Consider the following 27,021-nt stretch of genomic DNA (forward strand, 5'->3'; position numbering starts at 1 on the left):
GTAGTTGTAGTTCACGTTCCAGACTGTGGGGGCAGCAGAGGACTACAGAGCCTTCAGTTACAAACCAACAAAGAAGAAGAACAACACGATGTCGGTGCCGAAGTAGAAGAAGAAGAACCCGCAAACAGTCGCGTTGTACTGTGGGTTAAATTTGAAACTTATTTTAAAAGTTTATTATTTTCTAAAATCTCATCCAAAATGGACGAGGAACACACGGTGAGTCCGTTCCACTTTAACCTCTGATAAAGTTGCTCTGGCTAGCCTGTGTTAGCTAATGGGCTAACCCCAGGCCCCGTTCACACTTTACGCGATTTCTCGTATTTTACACAAAATTCAGTGTGAATCTTTTACGAAGCTCATTTTAACAAGTGATGTATGGATCAACATCAGAAAATGTAGTAATCGGCGCATATTCACTGACCTCAAATAAACGTCTTAGCCCAAACTTTTATTTTTTTATTGACGGGATGTTCAGGTCAGAAGACATTGTTTAACGTTATTCATTCCGCTTATGGGAAATTTCACAGTAGCGCGGAATTTAATAAGAATATAAACAAGAAGGAATATTATAATAACACTATAACGTTATTCAGCAAATAAAATGAAACAACACTAATGTAAATCCATAATAACAATAATAAGTCACCGTTTATTTGCCGAATGTCCCAGAAGATCTCAAAGAAGAAGTGAAACGATTATTCTGGTTTCTGGGAATCATTTATAACTTCAAATAAGTGCAGACACTTAAAATCCCTCTTTTGTTAATGGAGTCTTGGCTGTAAAAGCTTCTAAGGTTGTGAGACCAGTGCTGTCCCTCCTGTGTGTCTCATTCTGTCTCCAGATGTGTCCATGGGACGTAGAGAACACGGGTTTCCACAGGGACACGTGTTATTAGGAATATAGGCATGTCCTTCACAGTGTTAGCTTAGCTTAGCTTAGCTTAGCTTAGCTTAGCTCCACAGAGACATTAAAGTAGACGTTGTGTTGCCTCCAGTCCGGCTTCAGAGAAGCCTGCGGCCAGTGTTCGGCCGTGGACTGGGGCGTCTCCGACGAGGGACGCTTCTACTGCCGGTCCTGCCACAACGTCATCGAGGTAACGGGGACACAGGGGGACACACAGGGGGACACACAGGGACACAGGGGGACACACAGAGGGACACACACAGGGACACACACAGGGGGACACACACACAGGGACGGACACAGGGACAGACACACACAGGGACGGACACAGGGGGACACACACAGGGACACACACAGGGACACACACACACAGGGACACAGAGGCTCCGCTGCTGTGTCTGTCTTCATCGTTGTGGACCTGTGTTGCGTCTGAACGTCCTCAGAGGACCAAGGAGGTTGTGGACCCGACCGTCTTTCACGGGTCCAACAGGATCTCCACCGTGGTGCGAGGGGCGCGGCTCCAGGCGGCGGGTGGGTGAGCGCCGCCTCTGATTGGCCGGTGAGGTGGGGACACGCTAACGGGTGCTGACCGTGTCTCGGTGCTGTGTGTCCAGAACCGGGCCTGGTGTGGACCCAGTGTGAAGGTTTCCAGTGGATCCTCAGGAACCAGGCCGACGCCCTCCTCAGGCTGGGAGTCCACGCCCACTTCAAGGTCCCGCCCCCAAACAGGACGTTAGCTCCGGCTCCTCGTCCCTGTGCTAAACGGCTCCTTGTCCTTCTGTCCCAGGACGCCGTGCTGTGTCCCCTGTGGAGACGCTACCTGCAGACGAGCCAGCAGGCCTACACCTGGACCGCGGGGACGAGGTCCGCGGGGACGAGGACCGCGTCCAGAGCCGTGAGCTGCAGCAAACACTCTCATTTATTTATTCAGATTCATTTTCTCTATTGGAGCTTTTGATGCCTCAAATTCTGTATGTTCACTTATATTTTAATTGAAACCCATCGATTGATTTATTCACTTTTTATTTGACACTGTCTTAATGTCCCGTCGTCCTCAGAGGGACGAGGACTCGGACGTGGACAGCGAGTCCCTGGTGTCCGGTCCCATCTCAGGTGCGTCTGCATTAATAATGAGCCTGAGCTCTGAGGTCCTGGTCTAAACGGCTCCTTCCACCCAGAGAGCTGCAGTGATTGGTCGGAGTCCGGGGACGCCAGCAGTCAGCTGACCCCCCGGGAGAGGAGGGGCCGTGGGAGGGGGCGGGGCCTGATGACCATGAGGAAGACCCTGGCTCTGATCCACCTGGCCCTGGTCTGGAGCCGCGAGGCGCTGACGCTCAGCGACCTGCTCAGGTAAGACCCATGGACCCCCGTAGACCTGGTCCCAGCTGGACCCCCGTAGACCCCCGTAGACCTGGTCCCAGCTGGACCCCCGTAGACCTGGTCCCAGCTGGACCCCCGTAGACCCCCGTAGACCTGGTCCCTGTGTGTTTCAGGCTGGTGAGGGGAGGCCACGTCCCGTACATCAACGCCTACCAGCAGTTTCCTGAAGAGATGAAGCTGATCAATAAAGACGCTCTGGTCTTCAGAGTGGAGGTGAGTCCACGTTGTCCCCCAGACCAGTGATTCACTGTGCCTTTATTTTATTTTATTTTGCTTTATTTTATTTTATTTTGTTTTATTTAGTTATTTTACTTTATTTTATTTTATTATTTTTTTTTTGTTTTGTTTTGTTTTATTCTAATTTATTTTATTTTATTTTATTATTATTTTATTATTATTCTATTTTATTTTATTATTGTTTTATTTTATTTTGTTTTGTTTTGTTCGTTTTGTTTTATTCTATTTTATTTTACTTTATTTTATTTTATTATTATTTTATTATTATTCTATTTTATTTTATTATTATTTTATTATTATTCTGTTTTATTTTATTATTATTTTATTATTTTATTGTTATTTTATTATTATTTTATTATTTTATTATTATTCTGTTTTATTTTATTATTATTTTATTATTTCATTATTATTCTATTTTCTTTCATTGCTGACTGTATTCTCTGTTCTTGCTGAGACCCTGGGTCCTGGTTCTTCTGGACCAGCTGAGACCCTGGGTCCTGGTTCTTCTGGACCAGCTGACTCCTCCTCCACTAGGGGGCAGCAGGTGAACCATGAACCGGTGAAACTACAGGATTATTCCTGGTGATAAGGCTGATGGACACGAACAGGGGCTCAGTCTGAACCGGGTCTGGTCTAGAGGTCAATGAGAACCTAGACCTCCTGAACCCAGACCACATGGAACCGGGTCTGGTCTAGAGGAGTCTGTTTGACCTGCTTGTCTTGTGTCCCCAGTCCGTCCCCTCTCACCGTGCGGTCCACAGGGACGCCCAGTCTCTGGCCGTCTCCATGCAGCTTCCTGCTTTTCCTCCAATCAGCCGCCGGTCTCTGATCCACCCGGAGCTGCTGAGCCTGCGCTACCTCACCGAGGCCAACCTGCCAGGTACCCGGACCGGACCGGACCAGACCGGACCCGACCGGACCGGACCAGACCGGACCAGACCGGACCTGACCAGACTAGACCAGACCAGACCGGACCGGACCGGACCGGACCAGACCGGACCGGACCGGACCAGACCGGACCGGACCAGACCGGACCGGACTAGACCAGACTGGACCTGACCAGACCGAACCAGACCAGACTAGACCAGACCAGACCGGACTAGACCAGACAGGACCAGACCAGACCAGACTGGACCGGACTAGACCAGACCAGACCGGACCGGACCAGACCAGACCGGACCAGACTACACCGGACTAGACCGGACCAGACCGGACCAGACCAGACCAGACCAGACCGGACCAGACCGGACCGGACCGGACCGGACTGGACCAGACCTGACTAGACTAGACTAGACTAGACCAGACCGGACCAGACCGGACTGGACCAGACCTGACTAGACTAGACCGGACCGGACCGGACCGGACTAGACCGGACTGGACCAGACAGGACCAGACCGGACCGGACCTGACCGGACCAGACCAGACCAGACCTGACCAGACCAGACCTGACCAGACCAGACCGGACCAGACTCTGATGTGTCCCCTCTGGTTCCAGACCAGCTCCACCCCTGGTTCTGCCTCCTGCTGGACCGCACTGGTTTGGCGGATGAAGCGTTCCTCACGTTTGATCCTGGTTCTCGTCCCGTTCTGCCCCAGTACGAGGTCCAGACCGCCGCCGTCGTCGTGGTCACCATGAAGCTGCTGTTTGGCCTGGACGACCAGTCAGAGTGGTAATCATGACGACCACAGCCCCCCGTAACCATGACGACCACACGGTGGTAGCCCCCCCCCCCCATCAGACACTGACTCCTTTGTTTCTGTCTTTCAGGAATTTATCCAATGAAGCTGGTTCCCATGACGACTCAGGTAAAGGCCCACTCCTCTTCTTCTGTGGTGTGTGGCAGCATTAAACTGACTCCTCTTCTTCTGTGGTGTGTGGCAGCAATAAACTGACTCCTCTTCTTCTGTGGTGTGTGGCAGCATTAAACTGACTCCTCTTCTTCTGTGGTGTGTGGCAGCATTAAACCGCTCAGGTCCTGAACCTGGTCCTGACCCGACGGGTCTTCTCTGGTCCCACAGGTCACATGTTCAGCCTGAGGAGGTGGTACCGGCTGCTGCAGGCCGCTCTGGCTGGAGCTCAGCAGAGGACGCGCCGGGACGTCGCCAGGTGAGACGGGGACGTCTCTGGTTGCCGAGGACACGAGACGTCACAACTCAATATGAATTAAATTAATATTAATGAAACGAAAAAAAAAAAATATATAAATGAGAAAAAATTTAATTAAATTAATTAATAAAATTAAGTAAAGAAAAGTGAGAATAAATTAAATGAAATTAAATAAGAAAAGTGAGAATAAATTAAATTAAATTAAATAGAGAAAAGTGAGAATAAATTAAATTAAATAAGAAAAGTGAGAATAAATTAAATAAAGTTAAATAAAGAAAAGTGAGAATAAATTAAATGAAATTAAATAAGAAAAGTGAGAATAAATTAAATAAAGTTAAATAAATAAAGTTTGAGACGTTGGGTCGACTGACGGGTTTATTTGTGTCCTGTGTCTCAGGAGACAGTGGACGGCCCAGAAACCCATCGTCCTCCGGAAGGGGGACAAGTGTTGGATCATGAAGAAGAAAAGTAGGACTCTGTGTCTTCGTGTCGTCCTCGTCTTCGTCCATCACCTGAAACCTAAACCTCTGACCTGCGTCCTCAGGGATCGCGGCCCAGGTCCAGACCTGTTTTGAGAGACTGTCCTCGTGTCCCGTGGACATCCAGGACGCCGGCCCGTCCAGCTTCATTTTCCGCTGGGGGGACGAGGACGGAGCGGACGGTCCCAGTCTCCACCACATGAAGCTGGACGGAGTCGTCTCCCGAGACCGAGACGTCCTGGTTCCGTCCAACTCCTCCTACTGGCACCGGGCGCTGCGTCCCTGCAAGGAGCGGTAGGACACGCGTCCCCCGGGACACGCGTCCCCCGGGACACACGTCCCCTATTACACACGTCCCCCATGACACACGTCTCTAACGAATCAGAACCAGGTGACTTCATCTCCTCTCCTCCCCCTCCTCCTCTTCCTCTTCCCCCTCCTCCTCTTCCTGCTCCTCCTCTTCCTCCTCCTCCTCCTCCCCCTCCTCCTCTTCCTCCTCCTGCTCCTCCTCTTCTTCCTCCTCCTCCTCCCCCTCCTCTTCCTCCTCCTCTTCCTCCTCCTCTTCCTCCTCCCCCTCTTCCTCTTCTTCCTCCTCCTCTTCCTCCTCCTCCTCCTCTTCTTCCTCCTCCCCCTCTTCCTCCTCCTCTTCTTCCTCCCCCTCCTCCCCCTCTTCCTCCTCCTCCTCCTCCTCCTCCCCCTCCTCCTCCCCCTCCTCCTCCTCAGGTCGTGTGGGAGTCATTATAAGGAGGAGGAGGCGTCGCTCCCTCACTCCTTCGTCTGGCTTCTGCAGCTTTTCTCCTTCCTCCTGGACGTGAAGCCGTCCTGTCTCTATGAGGAGGTGCTGGGGGTGGAGAGACGTCTCCTCGGCTGTGGGACGTTCGGGGACACGGCCCTGAAGAGGAGGAGGACGACGGAGACGGAGACGAAGACGAAGAGGACGAGACGAGAACTTTGTCCTCAGACAGAAAGTGAATCAGATGAATAATTAAAGATGTAAAACTTTATTAAACGTCTTGTGTCTGATCAGCTGTTTTTATCCGTGGGGACGGAGGAGGAGTTTTCCAGCGTGACCCTGAACGCATCACTGATAATAATTAATACGTTACTGAACTGAATTAATTTAAATAGATGAAAAATTACATCAATGAAACAAAAAATGAAAGCGACACAGAAAGAAACACATTAATTTGCATTAAAGAAATAAAACAATAAAAAGAAAATAGATTTAAATGAATTCAGATGAAATAAAGTAAAATACCATCAATCATAAAAACAAAAGAATCTAATTAAATAAATGAGATGAACTGAACTGACCTCAGATCCTGTGAACTAAACCAGCCGTTACCTCGGATGCCTTTTCTTCTGAGGCGGTTGCTAGGTAACTCCTATGAGGCGGTTGCTAGGTAACTCTGAGGGGTTGGAGACATGTTGCCGTGGCGACAAGACAGCAAGCAGCATCGCGCTGCGTTCATGTGCACTGGGACGTGTCCTCAGATGACTCTCAGACAGCTGGTTAACCTCAGCGTCAGGACATGACCACCTCCTCCTCCTCCTCCTCTTCCTCCTTCCTCCTCCTCCTCCTCCTCCTCCTCCTCTTCTCCTCCTCCTCCTCCTTCTCCTCTCCTCCTCTTCTCCTCCTCCTCCTCCTTCCTTCTCCTCCTCTTCTCCTCCTCCTCCTCCTCCTCCTAGTCTCGATTCATCTCCGTGCCGCCCCATCGCCTCTCATGTGCCTCTTCTCTCCTCGCTACCTACTCACTCCTTCTCCTCCTTCTCCTCTTCCTCCTCCTCCTCCTCCTCCTCCTCCTCCTCCTCCTCTTCCTCCTCCTCCTCCACCTCCTCCTCCTCCTTCTTTCTTTTTATTTGGTCTGGTTCTCAGAGATGTTTCTTTCTAAAACAAATAAAACAAATAATACGCTTCCTGGCCACTTTATTAGGTACACCAGTGAACCCAGCTTATGAGCAGCACTGCAGCCTCCGGCCACCAGGGGGAGCTCTTCTGGCTTCCCTTTAAATCCCCCTTTATACACAGTCTGTGGTTTGACTTCACCGCTGTGCCTAATGAAGTGGCCGGGGCACGTGAGAATCAAACACCCGATGAAAGAGATTCATTAAAAGTGTTGGAAAAAACAGATTTCAGGAGGAGGTGGAACAGTTCAGGAAGCCCCGCCCCTTCCTGGATGACTCACAGACTGTGACCTACATTTTAGGATGTGTGTAGAGTGGGTGTGTCTCCGGTCGATGAGGTCGTTGTTGTGGAGAAAAGTCAGCTGCTCCGACCAAACTGTCCCAGGAACTAGAGTTAGAGACCAAACTGTCCCAGGAACTAAAGTTAGAGACCAAACTGTCCCAGGAACTAGAGTTAGAGACCAAACTGTCCCAGGAACTTAAGTTAGAGACCAAACTGTCCCAGGAACTAAAGTTAGAGACCAAACTGTCCCAGGAACTAGAGTTAGAGACCAAACTGTCCCAGGAACTAGACTCAGAGACCAAACTGTCCCAGGAACTAGAGTTAGAGACCAAACTGTCCCAGGAACTAGAGTTAGAGACCAAACTGTCCCAGGAACTTAAGTTTGAGACCAAACTGTCCCAGGAACTAAAGTTTGAGACCAAACTGTCCCAGGAACTTAAGTTAGAGACCAAACTGTCCCAGGAACTAAAGTTTGAGACCAAACTGTCCCAGGAACTTAAGTTAGAGACCAAACTGTCCCAGGAACTTGGTCAGGAAGCCACACCAGCGCCTTTCCTTCCTCAGACGGTTGCCACTGTTTACTCGTGTCTGTGTTATAGTTCCTTGCTGTCTATATATTATAGTTGCTATGGGCAACCATCTGGGACCTGAGTCCGTAACTTCGATCCATCTCGTGCATGAATCGTGGATCTAAAGTTAGAGACTAACATTAAACCCCAGAATGACCGTTAACTCGAAACGAATCCCAGGAACTGAAGTTAGAGGCTGAAGTCGGATCATCTGGTGAACACATGGATCCGGGGGGAACTTAGCGCTGCAGCAGTTCCTGGAGGTCTGGTTCCTGGAAGTCTGGAATGAGGGTTGACCTCTGACCCTCTGAGTAATGTGAACCACTGCTGCTGCTGTTTACACCAGGATCAGGTCTCAGAAGAACTAAACCTGGACCCGGCCCACGAGACCAGACCCAGGACTGCTCCCTGGTCACCGTGACGACAGGTATCACCTGGGATACCTGTGGTGGAGAGTATGGGATGGATCTTTAAGTCAGATCTGGTTCGGATGTGGCCTGGTGTTACGATGCGTTCACTGACCTCTGCTCCTGAATGAACTCAGTCCGCCTCCGTTTTCTGCCTGGAAACCGTTTTTCTTTCTGCAGATCGGCCGCCTGCACGTTTCTCTTTTTTTAGATTCCACAACCTCGCTGAACTTGGAAATGGAGATGAACTCATGTCACCTCCCCCTCCTCCTCCTCCTTCCTCCCCCTCCTCCCCCTCCTCCTCCTCCTCCTCCTCCTCCTCCTCCTCTTCCTCCTCCTTCCTCCTCCTTCCTCCTCCTCCTCCTCCCCCTCCTCCCCCTCCTCCTCCCCCTCCTCCCTTCCTCCTCCCCCTCCTCCTCCTCCTTCCTCCTCCTCCTACCCCTCCCCCTCCTCCTCCTCCTCCCTTCCTCCTCCCCCTCCTCCTCCTCCCCCTCCTCCTCCTCCTCCTCCTCCTGATGCCAGGACTCTTTTCTTCTATCAAAAAGCAGAATACATTCATCTGGGTTTAGAAACAGGAAAGAATTTTATCTACCAAAGCTCGACCACCAGTTTACAGACGTCACATCCTGTTTCTATAGCGAATAACGAATGAGTCTTGAACTTTCATCAACATTATATTAAATACCTAAAATGACTCAAACCATCCTTTAAAAGCTATTATTTGACTGTATTTAGTGTTTTAGTTTGGCTCAAGTCCCGCCCACTACCATGGAGGGGGTGGAGCTTATGAGCTGTACTGCAGCCTCCAACCACCAGGGGGAGCTGTGCTCGCCCTGACTTCACTGTAGAGGATCTGCTCCGTCTTTATTCACAGTCTGAGGTTTTTATTATCAACCAGCATCGGCTCATGTGCACAAACGCTCGGAGGTCGGTCCTGCAGCAGCTGTAAAGGGTTAAACTACAACAAAGGAGCTGGTGATGGGGGGGGGGGTAGGGGGTAGGAAGGGGGGGTACTTGTAGCCCCGCCCTGGAATTCTTTATTGGAGAGGCTGTTTACAACCTCGACGCATAGGAGTCCCTGGGTTCATCGGCCGGTGGGAGGGGGTGAGGAGGATGGAGGAGGATGGAGGAGGATGTTAGAGGGGGGGGGGGGGGGGCGTTTTTCCTCTCTGCCTTTGTCTCGTTTTCTGTCTTTAATTCTCTGAACGTGTCCTCGAACCTGCTGCTGCTGCAAATACGCGTTAAAACACATGAACACACGTTTGATCCTGTGAAAACACAAATACATGAATGAATACAACCAGACGCACATTTAAATACATGAATGAGGCACTTCCTGTTAATATATGTGGTTACATTTAAATGATCTTTTATAAACATAAATACATGAAATAGCAGTAGAAGTATTATTTATTTATTTATGCAGGTAAATGTCAATGGGACAGACACACTGAGGATTAACATTACAAATCTAACACAGAGCTACAGACGCGAGCATCAAACTTCATGTGAAAAAGTGCTGAACATTAGGATCAGATCAGATCTGCCTTTATTCTTCCACACTGAGGGAAACATTGTTCACAGCAGCAGAGACGTTCAGCTTCACAGTCACACTGAAGAATATAATGAGATTTAAAAATATAACAAACACAAAACTCAGTATGTTTTTATATATGTGCACACATCAGGTACATGTGTTACATACAGAGCAGGACAGTAGAGGACGAGGAGGAATATTACACATCAGACGGGATATTAATATATTTATTCGTTAAATTTTAATTTCCAAATTCCACAAGAAACACATTCATCACATTTGTTTTATTAATATATTCAGGTTCCTCCTTTTCCTTCTGTCAACACGTTAATACATTCACACATTAATATCTTTATTTAGCTCGTGATTTATTTTATTTTATATTTAATAAATAATTTGAATCCTTTAAATTGTGAACTTCTTCAGTTCTTTGACACATTAAACGTTTAATTTCTTCTTCTACTGTTTTAAATGTGTAATATGAGCTAACAGCTGTTGTTATTTCTTCTTCTAGTATTGTTTTGAATGTTTTATTTCTTCTTCTTTGTTTCTTGGTGACGCGCGCCCCCGCGGTCCCGCCTCACCAACCTTTCCCCCAGTTCGTGCGCGCCCCCGGGTTCACCGGGTTTACTCTGACACCGCTGACTCCGCGGACACGCCCCCCGACAGCCACGCACCCCGCCTCCAGCCAATCGGATCGCGGCCACGTCCCGTCCACGCACCGCCTCGCCTCTGATTGGCCGCGGCCCGCTACACCTATGGCGCTGATTGGCTGCCGGTTACCACCCGCCAGACTGCGCTGAGTTTTGTTTCTGTGTGTGTGTTTTTATGTGTGTGTGTGTGTGTGTGTGTGTGTTTGGCCGCTCTCAGCTGAAGTCAGTCTGCTGCTGCCAGCGGAGACTCTGCTCATCTGTACCCGCTTCTCCTCCGCTCTTCCTCCGCTTCTCCTCCGCTGTTCCTCCGCTGTTCCTCCTCCTCCTCCACCTCCAGCCTCAGGATCCGCTCCTCGAAGGTGAGTGAGTCCCGGATCCGGTGGAGTTTCCCCGGGGAAGATCCAGCCGCGTCCCGCCGCTGGTCTGGTCCGGTTTACCTGAGGTCACACACACACACACACACACACACACACACACACACACACACACACACACACACACACACACACACACACACACACAGATCCAGATGTTGCCTCTTAGTGAAACCGTGTCTCTTTATTCGGCTTCGCTTCTTTCTTTGGTTGCTGACATCGATTCTTTACGATTATTTACGTCTGTCGCGCGTCGCTGATGAATTTAAAGTGAATGTTTTTCAGGTTCATGTCAAGTCAAGCAGGAGCCAAACCGATCAGCTGATTGGTCGATTAATCGATAGTTCTTTGTTGTTGTCGATCATCCTGATCGATTAGTTTGGTCTTTTGTTGATTCTTCTTAACATGTTTACATGTCGTTAGCCCAATAGCCCAATAGCATAAGTCAAAATAAATCAATAAATAATAATAATAATAATAATAATAAAAAATACTGTGCTGCTAAAAATATTTTTTTCTTGTTTTCCAAAAACATTCAGTTAAGATTTCGGGAGTTTTGCCGATGATATGTAAGAATATTGATCAGCTGGTCAGACTGTTGTTGAACAAAGAGACGACAGGAAACAAAAGAAAGACACGCGCCGATAAATTAATCAATCAATTGATAAATCCATGGATCAGCTGATCCACTGGCAGCTGTTTCGCTACCGTGATGTCATTGTGTGTGGTGTGTTTGAGGGTTCATAGGAAATCGCAGCATCTGAGCAGTGAGACTCTTCCTGTTTCTCTCTGGGAGGGTGGGCGGGGCTTGTTTTTTTCCCTTAATGTATTTTATTTTCATTTTTATGTGTATACACACACACACACACACACACACACACACACATATATTTATTTGTTTTCTTCTGGCTAATGAACAGGAAGTCAGTCTTACATTCGGACCTTAGGGATAAAGGGCGGGTGACCACGGAAAATGCTACTCGATGTGAACGCAGCATTAGCTACTAATGTTAATACAGCATCACTGCATTAGCCTAAACAAGCTAGAACTAGCCTTGACAATTCTAGCCCAAGTATGCTTAAGTTAGCGCTAACAAGTTAATGCTAGCATAAACACCTTAATGTTTTCCTAAACAGCTTAATATTAGCCTTAAAAGCTAAAGTTAGCCTTAACAGGTGAAAATTAGCCAGGTGAAAAGGTTAATAGACTAAATGAGCTGGGTCAGCTAAGGTTAGCCAAAACCAATTAAAGTTAGCCTAAACCAGCTAAGGTTAGCCTAAACCAGCTGAAGTTAGCCTATACCAGCTAAGGTTAGCCTAAACAAATTAAAGTTAACCTAAACCAGCTAAGGTTAGCCTAAACCAGCTGAAGTTAGCCTATACCAGCTAAGGTTAGCCAGACCAGCCAAGATTAGTCTAGAAAGGCTAAGTTTAGCCTAAACCAACTAAGATTAGCTAAAACAAGCTAAGGTTAGCCTATGTACACCAGCTAATGTTAGCCTAAACCAGCTAACGCCAGGCTAAACCAGTTAGAGTTAGCCTTAACTTTGCTTTAACCAGCTAAGTTTAGCCTAATAAAGATAGCCTGCCCAAACCAGCTAAGGTTAGCTTATCTGGACCAGCTAAGGTTAGCCTAAACCAGCTAAAGCTAGCCTTGGATTAGGTAGATGTGACGTTCTAGATCAACAGCATCGACCTCTGACCCCAGGTTCGACTGTGTGGACGAACGGACAGCGGCGGCGGCCATGAAGCGGAAGGCGTGCGTCGAGCACCACGACCTTGAGGCGGCCGAGGCGTTGGTTAGCATGAGCTTCTGGGGTCAAAGTTCACACAAGCCCCGCCCACTGACACCAACGTCAGACTCCTGCGACTCCGTCCAGCTCCACCCGGACGGAGGGGACGCCCCCAGAGACCTGGCGGCGCTGTCCTCGCTGGTAAGAGTCCTGCTGAGGCCAGAAGTACAAATACTTCATTACTGCTCTTAACCCTTTATTCCTCAACACGTGTGATGTCGCGGCTTTTAGGCGCCACCTAGTGTCTGGGTGGAGTTGGTACAGAGACGGACTGACGAGGTCCAGGTAGACGTGACTCACAGTGGCCAGACATGGTAGAAGTATTCACAATCTGAGTAAAAGTACATATACTTGTGTACAAAATACTCCAGTAAAAGTAAAAGTACTGATTCAACTCCTTTACTCAAGTAAGAGTCAGAAAGTTCAGGCCCTGAATGGACTGAAGTAAAAAGTAAAAATGTGTTGATAATTTATCAAAAGCAATAAGCAGAGTTTGCTGAGTCCTGAGCATCTGGATAATTTTAACAGCTTCGCTTTTCTTGAAGAAGAAGCTTTTAAGTTCAGACTCATTCACCAGGAATCATTCCACAGAAAAAGTCAGAAGGCGTCAGGAAACGAATCCTCCAGGAACCATGTGTGGTACCGTGGTTCCTGGTTCCTGGTTCCTCTCAGTGAGGTTTAGTGTCATGTGGTTTTCATTGAGCCAATCAGAGAACATCCAGGAAACGTCCTCAGGTCTATAACACTAGGGTTTACACTGGTTTCCATGACGACAGCCTGACTCTCTCTCTCTTAGTGCATGACTCCGCCTCACAGTCCCAGCTTCACCGAGGCCTCCGCCTCCAGACCCGCCTCCCACCATGTCCCCGCCTTCACCTCAGAGACCTCAGCGCCCCCCCCCCACACGGACTCGTCCAGCAGAGCCATGGCAACCAGTGTTATCCGCCACACCGCCGACAGCTTCGGCCTCGCCACCCCATCCACCCCGTCCACGCCGTCCTCGCCGTCCACCCCGTCCACGCCGTCCTCGCCGTCCTCGCCGTCCACACCGCCACCAGACTGCCCGGCCCCCTCCTCGCCCCCCCCGGTGCTCTGCCAGGTGTTCCCGGTGGGTGGTGGGACGGGCATGATCTCAGCTTTCGTCCAGGGTCCGGTGCAGTTGCAGACTCAGGGGGGCCCCAAGCCCATCCTGCCCCAGGCCCCCGCCCCCAGCTTTGCCCCGCCCCTGCTGGTGGGCCCCAGCGTGCCGAGGGGGGCCGTGATGTTCGTGGTGCCGCAGGCCGCTGTCTCCCAGACGACGACGGCGGCCCCGCAGGCCGTCGTCACACTGGGCAACACCAAACTCCTCCCCCTGGCCCCGGCCCCAGTCTACATCCCCACAGGAGGTGCAGCCAGCAGCATCGGAGGCGGAGCCAGTGGTGTCGGAGGCGGAGCCAGCAGCGGCGTCTCGCAGGCCGATTTCTCCCGGAGACGTAACTACGTGTGCACGTTCCCCGGCTGCAAGAAGACCTACTTCAAGAGTTCACACCTGAAAGCTCACCTCCGCACGCACACAGGTAACCTACACGAGCTAATGCTAGGCTAAACAAACTCATGCTAGTCTAAGCAAGGTGATGCTAGCCTAAACACATTCATTATCCAAAACAGGCCAATGTTAAAAAGATAGAGTTAGTCTAAGCAAGCTAATAGCAGACCACATGAGCGTTAGCCTAAAGAAGTTCAAGTGTTTTGCCTAATTAAGCTAATGCTAGTCTTAACAAGCTGATGCTAGTCTAAATTAGCCTACACTAGCCAAGGTTAGCCTAAACCAATTATTGTTAGCCTAAACCAGCTAAGGTTAGCCTAAGCAAGCTACTGGTAAATGAGCTAACCTCAGGCACTCAGATTTCCTACAGACAGTGAACTAACCTCCGTCCCGTTGTCTTGCAGGTGAGAAGCCGTTCACTTGTCACTGGGACGGTTGTGATAAAAAGTTCGCCCGCTCTGACGAGCTTTCTCGCCACCGGCGAACACACACCGGTGAGAAGAAATTCGTCTGCACCGTGTGCGACCGCCGCTTTATGCGCAGTGACCACCTGACCAAACACGCCCGCCGCCACATGACCACCAAGAGGGCATCCTCGTGGCCCTCCGAGACCCGGGACCCCAGAGGCCCCGAGCTTCCCGTCAGTCTGCTGGTCCCCGCCGGCAACTAAACCCCCCCCCCCCCCCCACCGAGCCCCTGGGACCACGGGGGCCCCCTCAGGACACCGGCCATGTTTACAGGGTCTGATGAAAGAAGATGGCCGCCCCCTGCTGGAAGACTTAGTTTGTTTGAGGTGCTGCCGAGTTTAACTCACTCAGGACATTTTATTCCCACAACCCACAAACTCACCGGAGGAGGAAGAGGAGGAAGAGGAGGATGAAGAGGAAGAGGATGAGGAGGATGAAGAGGAAGAGGAGGAAGAGGAGGATGAAGAGGGTGGAGGCGACAGGCTGCTACTCAACCACGGACAGAAAACAACAAAAACCTGACATTGCACTGGATTGTTGATTCTTGTTTTTTACTCTCATGTTTACTTCCTCTCTACTTCCTGTTTACTTCCTGTTTAGCGTGCACTCTCTTTTCTTTCTTTTTGCCAAAGCCTGTGTGTCGTCCCTCTGTACATACTGTAAATATCTCCATATCTATATGAGCGTGTACTCCCGTCTCCTGCATCTCTTGATATTTTATAAATGTCAGTGGACAGTATTGATCACTGTGATGCTACCTATTATCGTTATTATTTAACTCAGCCTGGTTGGGGCCCATAGCGTAGCCACAAGATACCTCATGTTTATGAAACTTTCATTCTTAAGAACAGCTTCTATCTCAATAATCCCATTTCTCAACATCTGCCTGTAAGTGATGGTGAAGAAAACAACTTTTATAATAAAACTTTACCACCAAAGACTCAGTGTGGTTCTAACATTATTAATGTGGAAATTAGCACATTAGCTCTACTCTTTCTTTTTATGAAACACTGTATGAGTGAATATTGAAGCATTTTAGAGTAAACTGAGACTAGCTCAATTCATTATGCTATTTGCTAAAGCTGGAAATTAGCACTTATGCTAAGCTAATTTAGCTTTTCTGTTGATCAAATTATAAAGAAGCTAATAACAGTTTACACATGACATGGATGGACATCTAATTTTATGGTAGCTTGTGGGAGCATTGTTGGCATTATATAGCTAACATTGAGGATAAATGAAAAAAGAATACTCGACGAAAGAACTAAAGAGAAGTTAGCGGCTTTTCTGGTAGTTTTGTGTCTTTTTGGAGTGATTTCACTGATTAAGTTATTGTTCATTGGTAACCGATTATTCTTTATTTTTGACCTCCTATTTCGTCATAAAGGCAGAAACTCTGCGCTGTGAGACAGAAAGAGACATATATAAACTCATTGACCCGTAAACGAAGTTTCTGCTCGACGACAGTGGAGCCTTTACGTCTCCCGTTACGTCAACCCAGTAACCACCGTCGTCCAATCCCGAGGCGACTCCGGGTGGGTGTGACCAATGAGTGAGCACGACGTTCTTCCGGGAGCAGAACAAAGGAGCCACCATTGGCTGCCGCGTTCCCCGCCCACTTGCCTTACTGACCGACATTCAACAGGAGCCAAAAGAAAAGGAGTAGAAATCAAGAAAAAAAAAACAAAACACTGGCGTCGTGTCGGGTGATGTGAGCGGCGCGACAGCGGCGAATAGTGGCGGAGAGCAGGTATTGCAGCTGAATTTAAAACAAACTATAACAGTTACGTGAATGAAAAGGATCAACGTTGATTAGGATTTTTAAAACTTCTTTGCTTTTTTATTTTTTTTTTATTGGTTTAATGTTTATAATATAATATATATTTACTTCCGTCTCTATTTCTTGTGCATTTGTTCACATATTAAGTTTATCCTTTTTTTGTATTTGTGGCTTTACCCATAATTTAATTTAATTAAATTTTTATTTTACTACATTTTATTTTATTTATTTTATCCAAAAATTTATTTAATTTATTTTTGATTTGATTAGAATTTTATTTTATTTTACTTGTGGTTCTCAAGAGTTTCATTTCTGCAACTGAGCTACTGTGACAAAGCAATTTCCCCTGAGGAATGAAGTCCAAGGTTTCAGGATAATCCTTCCCAAAACTAGCTGATTGGTTAAAGTTGAGAGAGAAGGAGGATGTCGTTGTCGTCTTTATTTGAGCTTAAGTTTGAATCCGGATAATATGTAATGAAACTAACATCCTGACAACGACAAACTAAAATAAACTAAATTAAAAACCCGTAAACCAGCGTTTTTTAACAAATGTTATGTTGTAATGTTTGACTGTATTGATTGTTGTGATAGAATCAGTTCGTGCAGGTCCCACGGGAAACGACAGCTGTGACGTAAAGCGAGCAGCCAATCAGAAGTCTCGCCCTGGCTGCGACCCGGAAGTAGTCTCTGTGTGAACTAGACTCCATTTAAAATTTCATCTGGTCTGGTTTTAGAGGGAAATTAGGCTGAATTTTTCCTCGGAGCCTGTAATTGCATCAAATGAAAGGTTCAACATATCCGGTCACCGGCCAGACAAACTGTCCAACACCGCTCACATCCGGGTTATTTAACGACGCGAGGACGAAAGAAAGCAGCATATTATTTACTGTGGACGACTTCTTCAGTTGTTTAACCTGTGGAGGATTAAACGGTGAAAACCACCGGTGATAATACACATGTGGCCTCTATGTGGAAGATAAAGAGGTTTTATTTTGGCGCTAAATCTCCATGGCGACCAGAGAAAGCGCGGCAGCGGGAAACAAACACGGAGATAAACAGTCTGAACTAAACTAATACAAAGAACCAAAGAAGACTCAGCTGGGAATAAATCAAACGAGTCAAGTCAGTGAAAACATCTGAGATAATGACACGTTTATTAGAGGAGGAGGAGGATTTGAAGGCGTCGGAAAAACGTTATTGATCTTGTTCTAAATACATTCTGGTTTCACACTGAAGCTGCTGGATGTTGACGTTCCTCTCATCAACATTTAATTCATCTGCTGGATTAATGACAAAGGACTCGAACCCGTGTCAACTACAACCTGAAGTCTTCTCTATTTCTCTCTCGTCTACGGGACTTTTGACGTCGCGCTGAATCTCTGAGGATAAATAAATGGACATATTTGAAATATGTAAATATAAAGTTCGTCTCTTTGAGCCGTTAAAATGTTTCGTAAAGGCTCGTTTTGCTCGTTTCGTAACTCCGGCTCCGGACAGTTTGGTAACAAGGATGTTGAATCTCCCGCTCCCGTGGGTCCGGGGTCACGTGAGCGCGGCTCTCCCTCTGATTGGCTGCGTCTCTGCGTCAGTTTAAAGGGACAGCGCGAGCTGCGTTCCCATTGGACGGCTGCGTTCTCGCGCCAAATTCCAAATAAAAAGGCAGCGGGCAGCAGGAGCCGCGTCACTGTCCTCTTCGTGTGTCTGCTGCGTCTTAGCTTCGTTAGTTGAGTCTCCCGCGTCTTTTACCTCCTCTTTTAGCTTCTTAGCTTCTCCTTCATTCTCCCCAGGACGTCGCCATGACCTCCAGTCGCTCTCCTCTCTCCGTCCGCAACGAGCAGCAGACTCTCAGCGGCCCCATGAGCAACATGTCGCTGGACAAAGAAAACACGGTGAGCTCAAACCCCGCCGCGTCCTCCGGAGCTCCGGGAGCCGCTGAACTGTCGCTGTTAGCGGCTTCATTCACGACCCACTGACGGTGTCTCTCTTTCTTTCCTTCCAGCCTCCGAGCCTCAACTCCAGCCGCGTCCTGGCCTCCAAGGCCGCACGGAGGATCTTAGTCGATGCCGCGGTAAGAAACGAGGCCGAGGCCGGTGTTTGTTAATAGTTTATTTATCATTATTGCTAAATGTGGCGCCAACCAGGGCGGGCTGGGATAAGGAGACCTGGTAAAAATGATTAAATGTTATCAAGATGAAATGAAGGAACCGGGTCAATTAAAAATCCATTTATTTTTACGTATATATTCATATTTAAACGCATTTAAACTGCGGTTTGTAATGTCGAGCTCGACCAGCTACCGTAGTAACTATAGTGTGTGCGCAACATGCTGATTGGTGATTCCTACCCGGGCTACCGTAATAACCGTTGTTGGAGCAACATATTTTCCCTCAGTCTTAAAGCTCTAAAATCGGGGTCAGGTCACTCATCCATCCATCCACCCACCCACTCATCCACCCATCCATCCTTCCATCCATCCATCCACCCACCCATTCACCCACCCATTCATCCATTCATCCATTCATCCACCCATTCATCCATCCATCCACTCATCCATTCATTCATCCATCCAGTAATTAGTAGTTAAATACATAATGACCTCGGACTGTGTTCATGTTGACACACAGGAAAAACAGGTGAAAGTATATCATTTTTTTTAAAAGTGTGATCTATCTTTCATTTCTACTACATTTAGTCCTGGGCCAAAAAGTGGCTTAGCCTTGGACTAGCCCACCACTGAGCCCTCATACAACAATAGACTAATAATATAATCGTTATTGCCGCTGCATTAAAAACAATGGACTTGGAGATTGTAATGGAGGCCACAGACTAAGGACAGAACTCCTCATGATGCACAATAACCAGCGCTCACACGCTCACAGACACAAAGACCGAGTCCATGTAAGTGGCTTCAAACCCTCGATGCTGATGAAGATGATCAGTGAGTCGGTGGTTGATGGACAGGAGGGTGATGGCCGGTAGCTCCAGAGTTTAAAAGCCTCTGGAAGACGTTTCATCGGAGTCTCTGGTTCAGTTCTAAGGGACGGGGGGAAGTTTGAGGCGTAAACAGAAACTCTGTGAAACTGGAAACGACCAGGACGTCCGAGACCTGAGGGGCCGTCGCCTCTAAGCTCCAGTTTCCTTTTAAACTCTGACCTGGATGAGCCCCCAGACGTCCAGCAGCTCGTCCTCCAGCGCTCAGATTGTTGCTGACGTTGTCGTGTGTGTTTTCAGCCCAAAGCCGTGAAGAAGAGCAGCTCCTCCTCGGAGGGGGAGGAGCCTCTGCTGAAGGAGAACCCTCGTCGCTTCGTCATCTTCCCCATCCAGTACCACGACATCTGGCAGATGTACAAGAAGGCCGAGGCGTCCTTCTGGACGGCAGAGGAGGTAAGACGCGTCCCGGCGGAGACGGCGCGGCCCCCGGGGGCCTCTCCGAGCTCCGCCGTGTGACGTTCAGGGTCCTGTCTGTCCAGGTGGACCTGTCCAAGGACCTGCAGCACTGGGAGGCTCTGAAGGAGGACGAGAGGTTCTTCATCTCCCACGTGTTGGCGTTCTTCGCCGCCAGCGACGGCATCGTCAACGAGAACCTGGTGAGTGGCCTCTGGCTGGAGGGGGGGGGGGGGGGGGTCGGGGACCTGTCCCGTCCTGGGGTTAACCGCCGTGTCCTCGGTGTCGTCTCCGTCCTCCAGGTGGAGCGCTTCACGCAGGAGGTGCAGGTGACGGAGGCCAGGTGTTTCTACGGCTTCCAGATCGCCATGGAGAACATCCACTCGGAGATGTACAGCCTCCTGATCGACACCTACATCAAGGAGCCCTCAGAGAGGTGAGCTGGGCTCTGATTGGACGCCCTCTGTCCCACCCGTGTCCCCGGTCTGACGCTGCGTTCACTGTCCTCAGGGAGTACCTGTTCAACGCCATCGAGACGCTGCCGTGTGTGAAGAAGAAGGCCGACTGGGCCATCAACTGGATCGGCAACAAGAGCGCCGCCTACGGTGAGTGGGCTGCCGCTGCCTTCAGGGACCGGGGGGTTGGTGGGCTGGTCCGCTAAAGGTGCTGCTTTGTTGTTGACCTGCAGGAGAGCGCGTGGTGGCCTTCGCCGCCGTGGAGGGAATCTTCTTCTCGGGTTCCTTCGCCGCCATCTTCTGGCTGAAGAAGAGAGGCCTGATGCCCGGCCTGACCTTCTCCAACGAGCTCATCAGCAGAGACGAGGTGAGCGCCGCCAGCTCCCAGCTGTCCTCTGAGCCCCTGAACGCCTCCAACCTCCTCTCTCTCTCTCTGTCTGTCTGTGGTGCGTTCAGGGTCTGCACTGTGACTTCGCCTGCCTGATGTTCAAACACCTGGTGAAGAAGCCGTCCTCTGAGACCGTGGTCAGGATCATCAGAGACGCCGTGGCCATCGAGCAGGTGGGCGGAGCTTCCTCCTCTGTCTCCGCCTCCGTCTCTGAGTCTGGGGGGTTCACTTCATTGTCTTGTTGTGTGCAGGAGTTCCTGACCGAGGCTCTGCCCGTCAAGCTGATCGGGATGAACTGTGACCTGATGAAGCGCTACATCGAGTTCGTGGCTGACAGGCTGCTGCTGGAGCTGGGCTTCTCTAAGGTAACCGTGGCAACGGGACACGTCTCCATGGCGGGGGGCGGGGTCTGGTGGTGGTGATGAGAGGCGCAGGGGTACGGACCTCAGCCGCTGATGGGGGCTGAGCGCTGCTGCAGACTCTGGACGAGGACGAGTGGTTCTCTGACGGCAGCGGCAGCAGCGCGACACAGACGCCGGTCTGAACCAATCGGGACGCGGCTCTGGGGTCACGTGACCTGCTGGGCTGCTGGAGGCTGAATGCTGTGTGTTGTTGTTGTTGTTGTTGCAGATCTACCGGGTGGAGAACCCCTTCGACTTCATGGAGAACATCTCTCTGGAGGGGAAGACCAACTTCTTTGAGAAGAGGGTGGGAGAGTACCAGAGGATGGGGGTCATGTCGGGCCCCACGGACAACACCTTCAGACTGGACGCAGACTTCTGAGGACACACGGGGACACGGACTCTTCAGCCAATCACAGCTCACCTCTGCTTTTATCTTTGTACATAGACTTGGATTTTAGGACGTTGTACAGTTTAGTTGTTTTTAATAAATTTATCATGATCTTTATGTTTCTTCTTCTTCTTCTTTACGTTGAACTGAGGCCGGCTAACGCTGTCCCTCCACTACCAGTCTTTATGCTAAGCTAAGCTAATCAGCTGATGGTCACATGGGTCCTAGTTGATTAGTTTGGAGGTTCCTGGAATATTTCTCATTTCTTTAAAATAAAGTTAAATCGCGTGTTTCTGTTTAGCTTGATTCAGCTGATCATTGGAGGCTAATTTCATCACAGTGATAAACGGCTTCAGTCATTCAACATAAAAAGGAAGAATGCAGGAAGTTTGAGTTAAAGTTGGTAAAGGACATGTTGAGTCCTGTCCCATCGAATGAAAGATCATTTTAAATTCTGATGTGTTATAATCCTTGTGTCGCTCTTTATCGTATTTATTTATAGTTTTTAACGACATTTAAAGCAAACCTCGGTGGAATAAATGAGTCAAAGCTCATGTTTGGGTGGAGTCTCTTTAATCATTATCAGAACCATGAGACTGGACCCGATCCTCCCCAGTCCTCTAGGAGAGGACAGTGACGTCAGCAACCCGGAAGTATAGTTCGCTCTCATAAAAATGGTTTAAAATACTCACAATTTAAATATAAAATAGCCAGGAGCAAGTATAATTATTTACTTATACCCGCCTTTAACGACGCGTTTGTAGTCCCACGGGTCGTTGTTGTTTTACTTCCGGGTTTGTCTCGTCCCTGAGAACCACGTCCGTCCAGGAAGTAAACAAACCAAGTATTCGCGGCTCGCAGCGTTTTATCTTTCTGCGCTAAAATGTCGATTTCAAACCCGAGACAGACGTTTCCAAACCCGGTGAGATTCTGTCTGAGTTCATTTCGATCGGTTTCATGACTTATGTTTCATATTTATTGTTCAATTAAAGTTAAATAGACTTTTATTGAGAATTCCTCGAGGAAGCTAACATGCTAACTAACTACGTTTATTACCACTTTTTTTATTTAAGGTTTTATTTTTCTCGTTTTTTTTCTTTTTCTCAGTTTTTACCTTAGACACTGAGTAATTTTATTTGTCCCGGACTGAAGTTAGAGAAACATTACTCTCGGACTGTTTTCCGCTCAGTATGCAGAGTCAGGCTGGACCTGAGTCAGTTTTTGAGTTGTTTTTGGGTGAACCCGTTTGGAAAAAAATAAATTTCACGAAGCCGAATTAAAGACTAACATGTCCCCCGCGTCGTGCCGTGACTGGATCTGTTTGCACTTAAGTTAGAGAAGATAACTGAAGATAAGTTAAAACCTCCGCATATTCAGGTGGAGTTTGGCGTGGAGCTCCTCAGAGAAGCAGATTCATTTGGGGCCCAACCACTAACAGTTGAGAAATAAAGCCGACCTGGTTCATATCAAATCAAATCAAGCTTTATTGTCTTTTTGATTTGCTGTACACACAACTTTAATGTAGACGTAGTGAATTTGTCTCAGAGTCCGTGCAGACTCAGCAAAAATAGGTAAAAGCCGATTTAAGTTAAGATGTTTGCTCCTCTTCGGTTGCACAGTCGATTCCCTTTGCTGGGACCATCCTGGGGGGTCTGCTGCCGGGGGAGATGGTCCTGGTCCAGGGCTCGGTGCCGTCCGACGTCGACCGGTGAGGACGGTTCAGTTCTGAATCCATGTCTGGTCCAGGGGCCCTCTTTAAACCCTGTGGTGGTCCTGCAGGTTCCAGGTGGACCTGACGTGCGGCAGCAGCGTGAAGCCGAGGGCCGACGTGGCGTTCCACTTCAACCCGAGGGTCCGCAAGGCCTGCATCGTCTGCAACACGCTGCAGAAGGAGCGGTGGGGCCGCGAGGAGATCCTGCACCGCATGCCCTTCAGGCCCGGGGCCTCCTTTGAGCTGGTGGTCCTCGTCCTGGAGGACCAGTTCAAGGTGACGGTCTGTTTAACCCCCCACGGGTCCAGGAACCACGGGGGGAACCAACTCACTGGTCTTATCTGTGGTTGTGGTCCAGGTGGCTGTGAACGGAGCTCACGTGTTGGAGTACAAACACCGCGTGGATCTGGGCCGAGTCGACACCGTCCTCATCTCAGGGAAGGTCAGAGTCCAGGCGGTGGCCGTCCTCCCTCCTCCTCCTCCTCCTCCTCCTCCCTCGGTGAGCGGCAGGTCTGACGGAGACGTCTCCTCTCTCTCCTCTCTCTGGTTCACTTGTTTATGTTTGTTTCTTTTAAGGGGGGCGTGGCTTCTTCCGCCAGTCTGACCAATAAGGAGGCAGAGACGAACGTAAGAACAAACTCATTAAAGATCCTAAAAGGTCCCAAGAGAAAAGATGAGAACATTCATTACTGTTTTAACATGAGGCTTTTACTTTGAAGGTACACGTGTGATGACATCACATCCAGGAAGCAAATCAAATATTTCTCTTGTTTAGAAACAGTTTCTAATCACAGATGAGTCTGCAGCTGTAGAGGTTAGCCCTGCTAGCATGCTAAGCTAACCCCCTGTGTGCTGATCATTAATGAACTGCCTGGTTTCCTGGTTTGCAGCTGATGAGCTCGTGCTCTGGTGACCTGGTGAGTTCATTCAAACCAGATCAACTTTCTCTTTATTCATTATTAATGATTAATGATTAATTATTCCTGATGGCCGTGTCCTCAGAGCGTCCCCTTCCGAGGAAGTCTGGTCAAAGGTCTGAGCGTTGGACGCAGCGTCGTCATCAGAGGACGGACCAATCACAACGCAGACAGGTAAGCCCCTGATTAAAGCTGCTCACAGCTGATCGGTGTCTTCATGTTCGCTGTGCTTCCAGCTTCAGTGTCAACCTGAGGGTGTCGGGCAGCGGCGACATCGCTCTTCATCTCAACCCTCGGCTCAAGAAGAGAGTGTTCGTCAGGAACTCCTTCCTGTCTGAGAGCTGGGGCCTCGAGGAGCGAGAGCTGGGCCCGTTCCCCTTCGCCCCGGGTCAATACTTCGAGGTCAGAGTCACATTTCATGCTCGTCTTGAACCAAACCAGTGGCGTAAGCGTCACAGTGAACAGTCGGAAAATAATACACAATTTAATTTCAGTTTCCAGTTTCACAGAAAAAGTAACAATTTACAGCTATATCAGACTTAATGCATTCAAACACGAAACAGTAAAATCAAGAGATAATTCATGTTTTGTCCCGATCAGTGAAACCTCTGAATTTCCTCATGTCACTGCTGATTCAAAAGCACCACAACATTTAACACAATCAGCGATCTGAGATCAGATATTACGGGTTTATCCACCTCTTCATTGCGCATCATCTAGCTGCGCTGCTATGCTAATGCTATGCTAATGCTATGCTAATGCTACGCTAATGCTAATCTTTCCCAACACAGCTGCTTTACGCAGTTTTCCGTGTGAACTTTGGACCTTTCATGCTTCTTGATATTTGCTTTAAGTCAGTTCGTCCAGTCTTAGTCCAAGTCTTTGTCCAAGTCTTTGTCCAAGTCTTAGTCCAAGTCTTTGTCCAAGTCTTTGTCCAAGTCTTTGTCCAAGTCCAACCACATGTGTCTCTTGTGAAGAGGAAACAGGGGAAACAGAAAAGTCACCAGTCATGTCTCCGACAGAAACTTTAACATTTATAACATTTATCTTTCACCTTGTTTCGCTGTGAAATGTTGATTTCTGACCTGTCGTGTCCGAGCTCCTTAACGAGAACTTTTTCCTCCGTCCGAACATTAATGATGATTTCACCGCGTTTACTGGAGCTTGAACTCCGGTCGTCGCCGCCGTCGTATTTTCCCGCCGTAGCGTAGGACGGAGTCTGCGCGTGTAGCTTTAGCGAAATTAAACCTTCACGCATTTTACGTAGCAGTTGGAGCTAAATTTCCAGCGCGTTAAATGTGGCGACGTTGATTGGCCAGTTATTGGTAGTTTCCCCCTAGCAACCGTCACCTGATTGGCTGTTTAGCTGCAGGTCTGTCAGTGGGAATAAAACTCACATTAATCTAAAAAAAAAAAAAAAATGCACAAAATATTTTTCCCCCTCAACAGTCGGTGGGGCGGAGCCCTAGCGCCCCCTATGGGCCAGAGCCCTAGCGCCCCCTATGGGCCGGAGCCACTGACACATACTGTTAAAAAAGAGCTGCTCCTCTAATGTGGAGCAGTGGAGCTAGTAGAGCTCCCCCTGGTGGTCGGAGGCTGCAGTACAGGTCATAAGTTCCTCCCCCTCCATGTTAGTGGGCGGGACTTGAGTAAAGCAAAGTAACTTAACTTAAGTAAAACACTAAAACACACGTAAAATAATTTTTATTCAAGGAGGGTTCCAGTCAGTTCAGGTAGTTAATATAACGTTGATGAATGTGGGATAAGTTTAGTATTAGTTTGTTGATTGCAACATAATGGAAACCACCAGTTGCCATGCCAACCGCTCCATGAAGAAAGCAAGATGGATGGATGCTTTATTCATCCCAAAATAAGAAACTTCACATGAAGTGGTCACATGGGGCCATGAGAGTTGTAAAAACTATTTTTATAAGTTCAGTGTTCAGTCCAACATTTCCTTATAGCTGGTGGAGGCTAGTGTACGGTCTATGGAGGAGACGCAGTGTCCATATTTATATACGGTCTATGGAGGAGACGTGTTTAGTCCATATTTATATACAGTCTATGGAGACAGGTGTCCATTTTATTAGATTTTAGTCATAGTGTCTATGGAGGAGACGTGTTTAGTCCATATTTATATACAGTCTATGGAGACGTAGTGTCCATATTTATATACGGTCTATGGAGACGTGTTTAGTCCATATTTGTCTTCTGTGCAGATGATCGTCCTCTGTGAGTCTCAGGTGTTCAGAGTGGCCGTGGACGGACGCCACCAGCTGGACTACAAACACCGGGTCCAGGACCTGAGCAGCGTGAGACATGTGGACGTGGACGGAGACGTGACGCTACTGAGCGCCGACGACCTCTGAGTCCGTTACCACGGAGACCGTCAGATAACCCGGGAACAAAGACAACATATGAACTCATGCAGCCCCCAGCATGCACTGGGGCAGAGCCGAGCACAGAATATCAAGAGATTTCTTTCATCAGTTAAATGTATGTTACTAACTTTAACTCAAACTTCCTGTCATTTAATAACTGAAGCTATAATTAAAGTTACCTTTCCAAATGAAGAGATAAAAGTTCTGACTAAAACATCTTTGAGTGGAGATTAAACCTGCTGTTTTATATTTAAACTGTTTCATGAGAATAGATTAAAGAGCCTCCAACACATTTATTCTGAGGTTTGGTTTAAATGTCTTTAAAACTAAAGTACGATCCTTTTTATGTTGAATGACTGAAGCCGTTTATCACTGTGATGAAATTAGCCTCCAATGATCAGCTGATCAGCTGAATCAAGCTAAACAGAAACACGTGATTTAACTTTATTTTAAAGAAATGAGAAATATTCCAGGAACATCCAAACTAGTTCGACTAATCAACTAGGACCCATGTGACCATCAGCTGATTAGCTTAGCTTAGCATAAAGACTGGTAGTGGAGGGACAGCGTTAGCCGGCCTCAGTTCAACGTTAA

At 48.4% G+C, this 27,021-nt stretch overlaps 4 protein-coding genes across 5 annotated transcripts; all 4 read left to right on the forward strand.

Moving 5' to 3' along the window:
- Positions 1-51: 51 nt before the first annotated feature.
- On the forward strand, positions 52-6,111 carry taf1b (TATA box binding protein (Tbp)-associated factor, RNA polymerase I, B). Of its 2 annotated transcripts, XM_047573511.1 has the most exons (15): positions 54-216; positions 995-1,093; positions 1,347-1,434; positions 1,518-1,615; positions 1,691-1,798; positions 1,962-2,016; positions 2,082-2,253; positions 2,397-2,496; positions 3,253-3,400; positions 4,016-4,190; positions 4,289-4,326; positions 4,540-4,627; positions 5,025-5,095; positions 5,172-5,400; positions 5,830-6,111. In XM_047573511.1, exons 1-15 carry the CDS (start codon positions 199-201, stop codon positions 6,089-6,091), a joined length of 1,749 nt encoding a protein of 582 aa, XP_047429467.1. In that variant the 5' UTR covers positions 54-198; the 3' UTR covers positions 6,092-6,111. The 2 variants fall into 2 exon arrangements, with proteins under 2 accessions (XP_047429468.1, XP_047429467.1); XM_047573512.1 differs by lacking the exon at positions 5,830-6,111 and having other exon boundaries at positions 52-216; positions 4,479-4,627; positions 5,172-5,348.
- Positions 6,112-7,061: 950 nt separating this feature from the next.
- On the forward strand, positions 7,062-15,563 carry LOC124999437 (Krueppel-like factor 11). The gene is made up of 7 exons (XM_047574358.1): positions 7,062-7,182; positions 7,365-7,823; positions 8,210-8,290; positions 10,612-10,819; positions 12,543-12,768; positions 13,424-14,183; positions 14,557-15,563. Exons 1-7 carry the CDS (start codon positions 7,062-7,064, stop codon positions 14,820-14,822), a joined length of 2,121 nt encoding a protein of 706 aa, XP_047430314.1. The 3' UTR covers positions 14,823-15,563.
- Positions 15,564-18,048: 2,485 nt separating this feature from the next.
- On the forward strand, positions 18,049-21,535 carry LOC124998892 (ribonucleoside-diphosphate reductase subunit M2). Its single transcript, XM_047573531.1, has 10 exons — positions 18,049-18,288; positions 18,399-18,467; positions 19,631-19,783; positions 19,870-19,986; positions 20,086-20,219; positions 20,294-20,388; positions 20,472-20,605; positions 20,695-20,799; positions 20,878-20,991; positions 21,257-21,535. The coding sequence occupies exons 1-10, from the start codon at positions 18,196-18,198 to the stop codon at positions 21,407-21,409; spliced, it is 1,167 nt and encodes a 388-aa protein (XP_047429487.1). The 5' UTR covers positions 18,049-18,195; the 3' UTR covers positions 21,410-21,535.
- Positions 21,536-22,182: 647 nt separating this feature from the next.
- Positions 22,183-26,723, forward strand: LOC124998898 (galectin-8-like). Its single transcript, XM_047573538.1, has 9 exons — positions 22,183-22,340; positions 23,038-23,126; positions 23,198-23,405; positions 23,488-23,628; positions 23,706-23,756; positions 24,020-24,046; positions 24,132-24,220; positions 24,283-24,448; positions 26,266-26,723. The coding sequence occupies exons 1-9, from the start codon at positions 22,302-22,304 to the stop codon at positions 26,413-26,415; spliced, it is 960 nt and encodes a 319-aa protein (XP_047429494.1). The 5' UTR covers positions 22,183-22,301; the 3' UTR covers positions 26,416-26,723.
- The last annotated feature ends 298 nt before the right edge of the window (positions 26,724-27,021 follow it).

This window comes from Mugil cephalus, chromosome 21 (genome assembly GCF_022458985.1).
Source record: "Mugil cephalus isolate CIBA_MC_2020 chromosome 21, CIBA_Mcephalus_1.1, whole genome shotgun sequence".
Classification (NCBI taxonomy): domain Eukaryota; kingdom Metazoa; phylum Chordata; class Actinopteri; order Mugiliformes; family Mugilidae; genus Mugil; species Mugil cephalus.

Coding starts and splice junctions, on each gene's coding strand:
- taf1b (XM_047573511.1), top strand. Junction 1,435..1,517: donor GGCGCGGCTCCAGGCGGCGG/GTGGGTGAGCGC, acceptor CTGTGTGTCCAG/AACCGGGCCTGGTGTGGACC. Junction 5,096..5,171: donor TTGGATCATGAAGAAGAAAA/GTAGGACTCTGT, acceptor CTGCGTCCTCAG/GGATCGCGGCCCAGGTCCAG.
- LOC124999437 (XM_047574358.1), top strand. CDS start 7,062: ATGAGCAGCACTGCAGCCTCCGGCCACCAGGGGGAGCTCTTCTGGCTT. Junction 7,183..7,364: donor TAATGAAGTGGCCGGGGCAC/GTGAGAATCAAA, acceptor GTTGTTGTGGAG/AAAAGTCAGCTGCTCCGACC. Junction 10,820..12,542: donor TCAGGATCCGCTCCTCGAAG/GTGAGTGAGTCC, acceptor CTCTGACCCCAG/GTTCGACTGTGTGGACGAAC.
- LOC124998892 (XM_047573531.1), top strand. CDS start 18,196: ATGACCTCCAGTCGCTCTCCTCTCTCCGTCCGCAACGAGCAGCAGACT. Junction 19,987..20,085: donor GCATCGTCAACGAGAACCTG/GTGAGTGGCCTC, acceptor TCCGTCCTCCAG/GTGGAGCGCTTCACGCAGGA. Junction 20,800..20,877: donor ACGCCGTGGCCATCGAGCAG/GTGGGCGGAGCT, acceptor TGTTGTGTGCAG/GAGTTCCTGACCGAGGCTCT.
- LOC124998898 (XM_047573538.1), top strand. CDS start 22,302: ATGTCGATTTCAAACCCGAGACAGACGTTTCCAAACCCG. Junction 23,127..23,197: donor GTGCCGTCCGACGTCGACCG/GTGAGGACGGTT, acceptor GTGGTCCTGCAG/GTTCCAGGTGGACCTGACGT. Junction 23,629..23,705: donor CTCCTCCTCCTCCTCCCTCG/GTGAGCGGCAGG, acceptor GTTTCTTTTAAG/GGGGGCGTGGCTTCTTCCGC.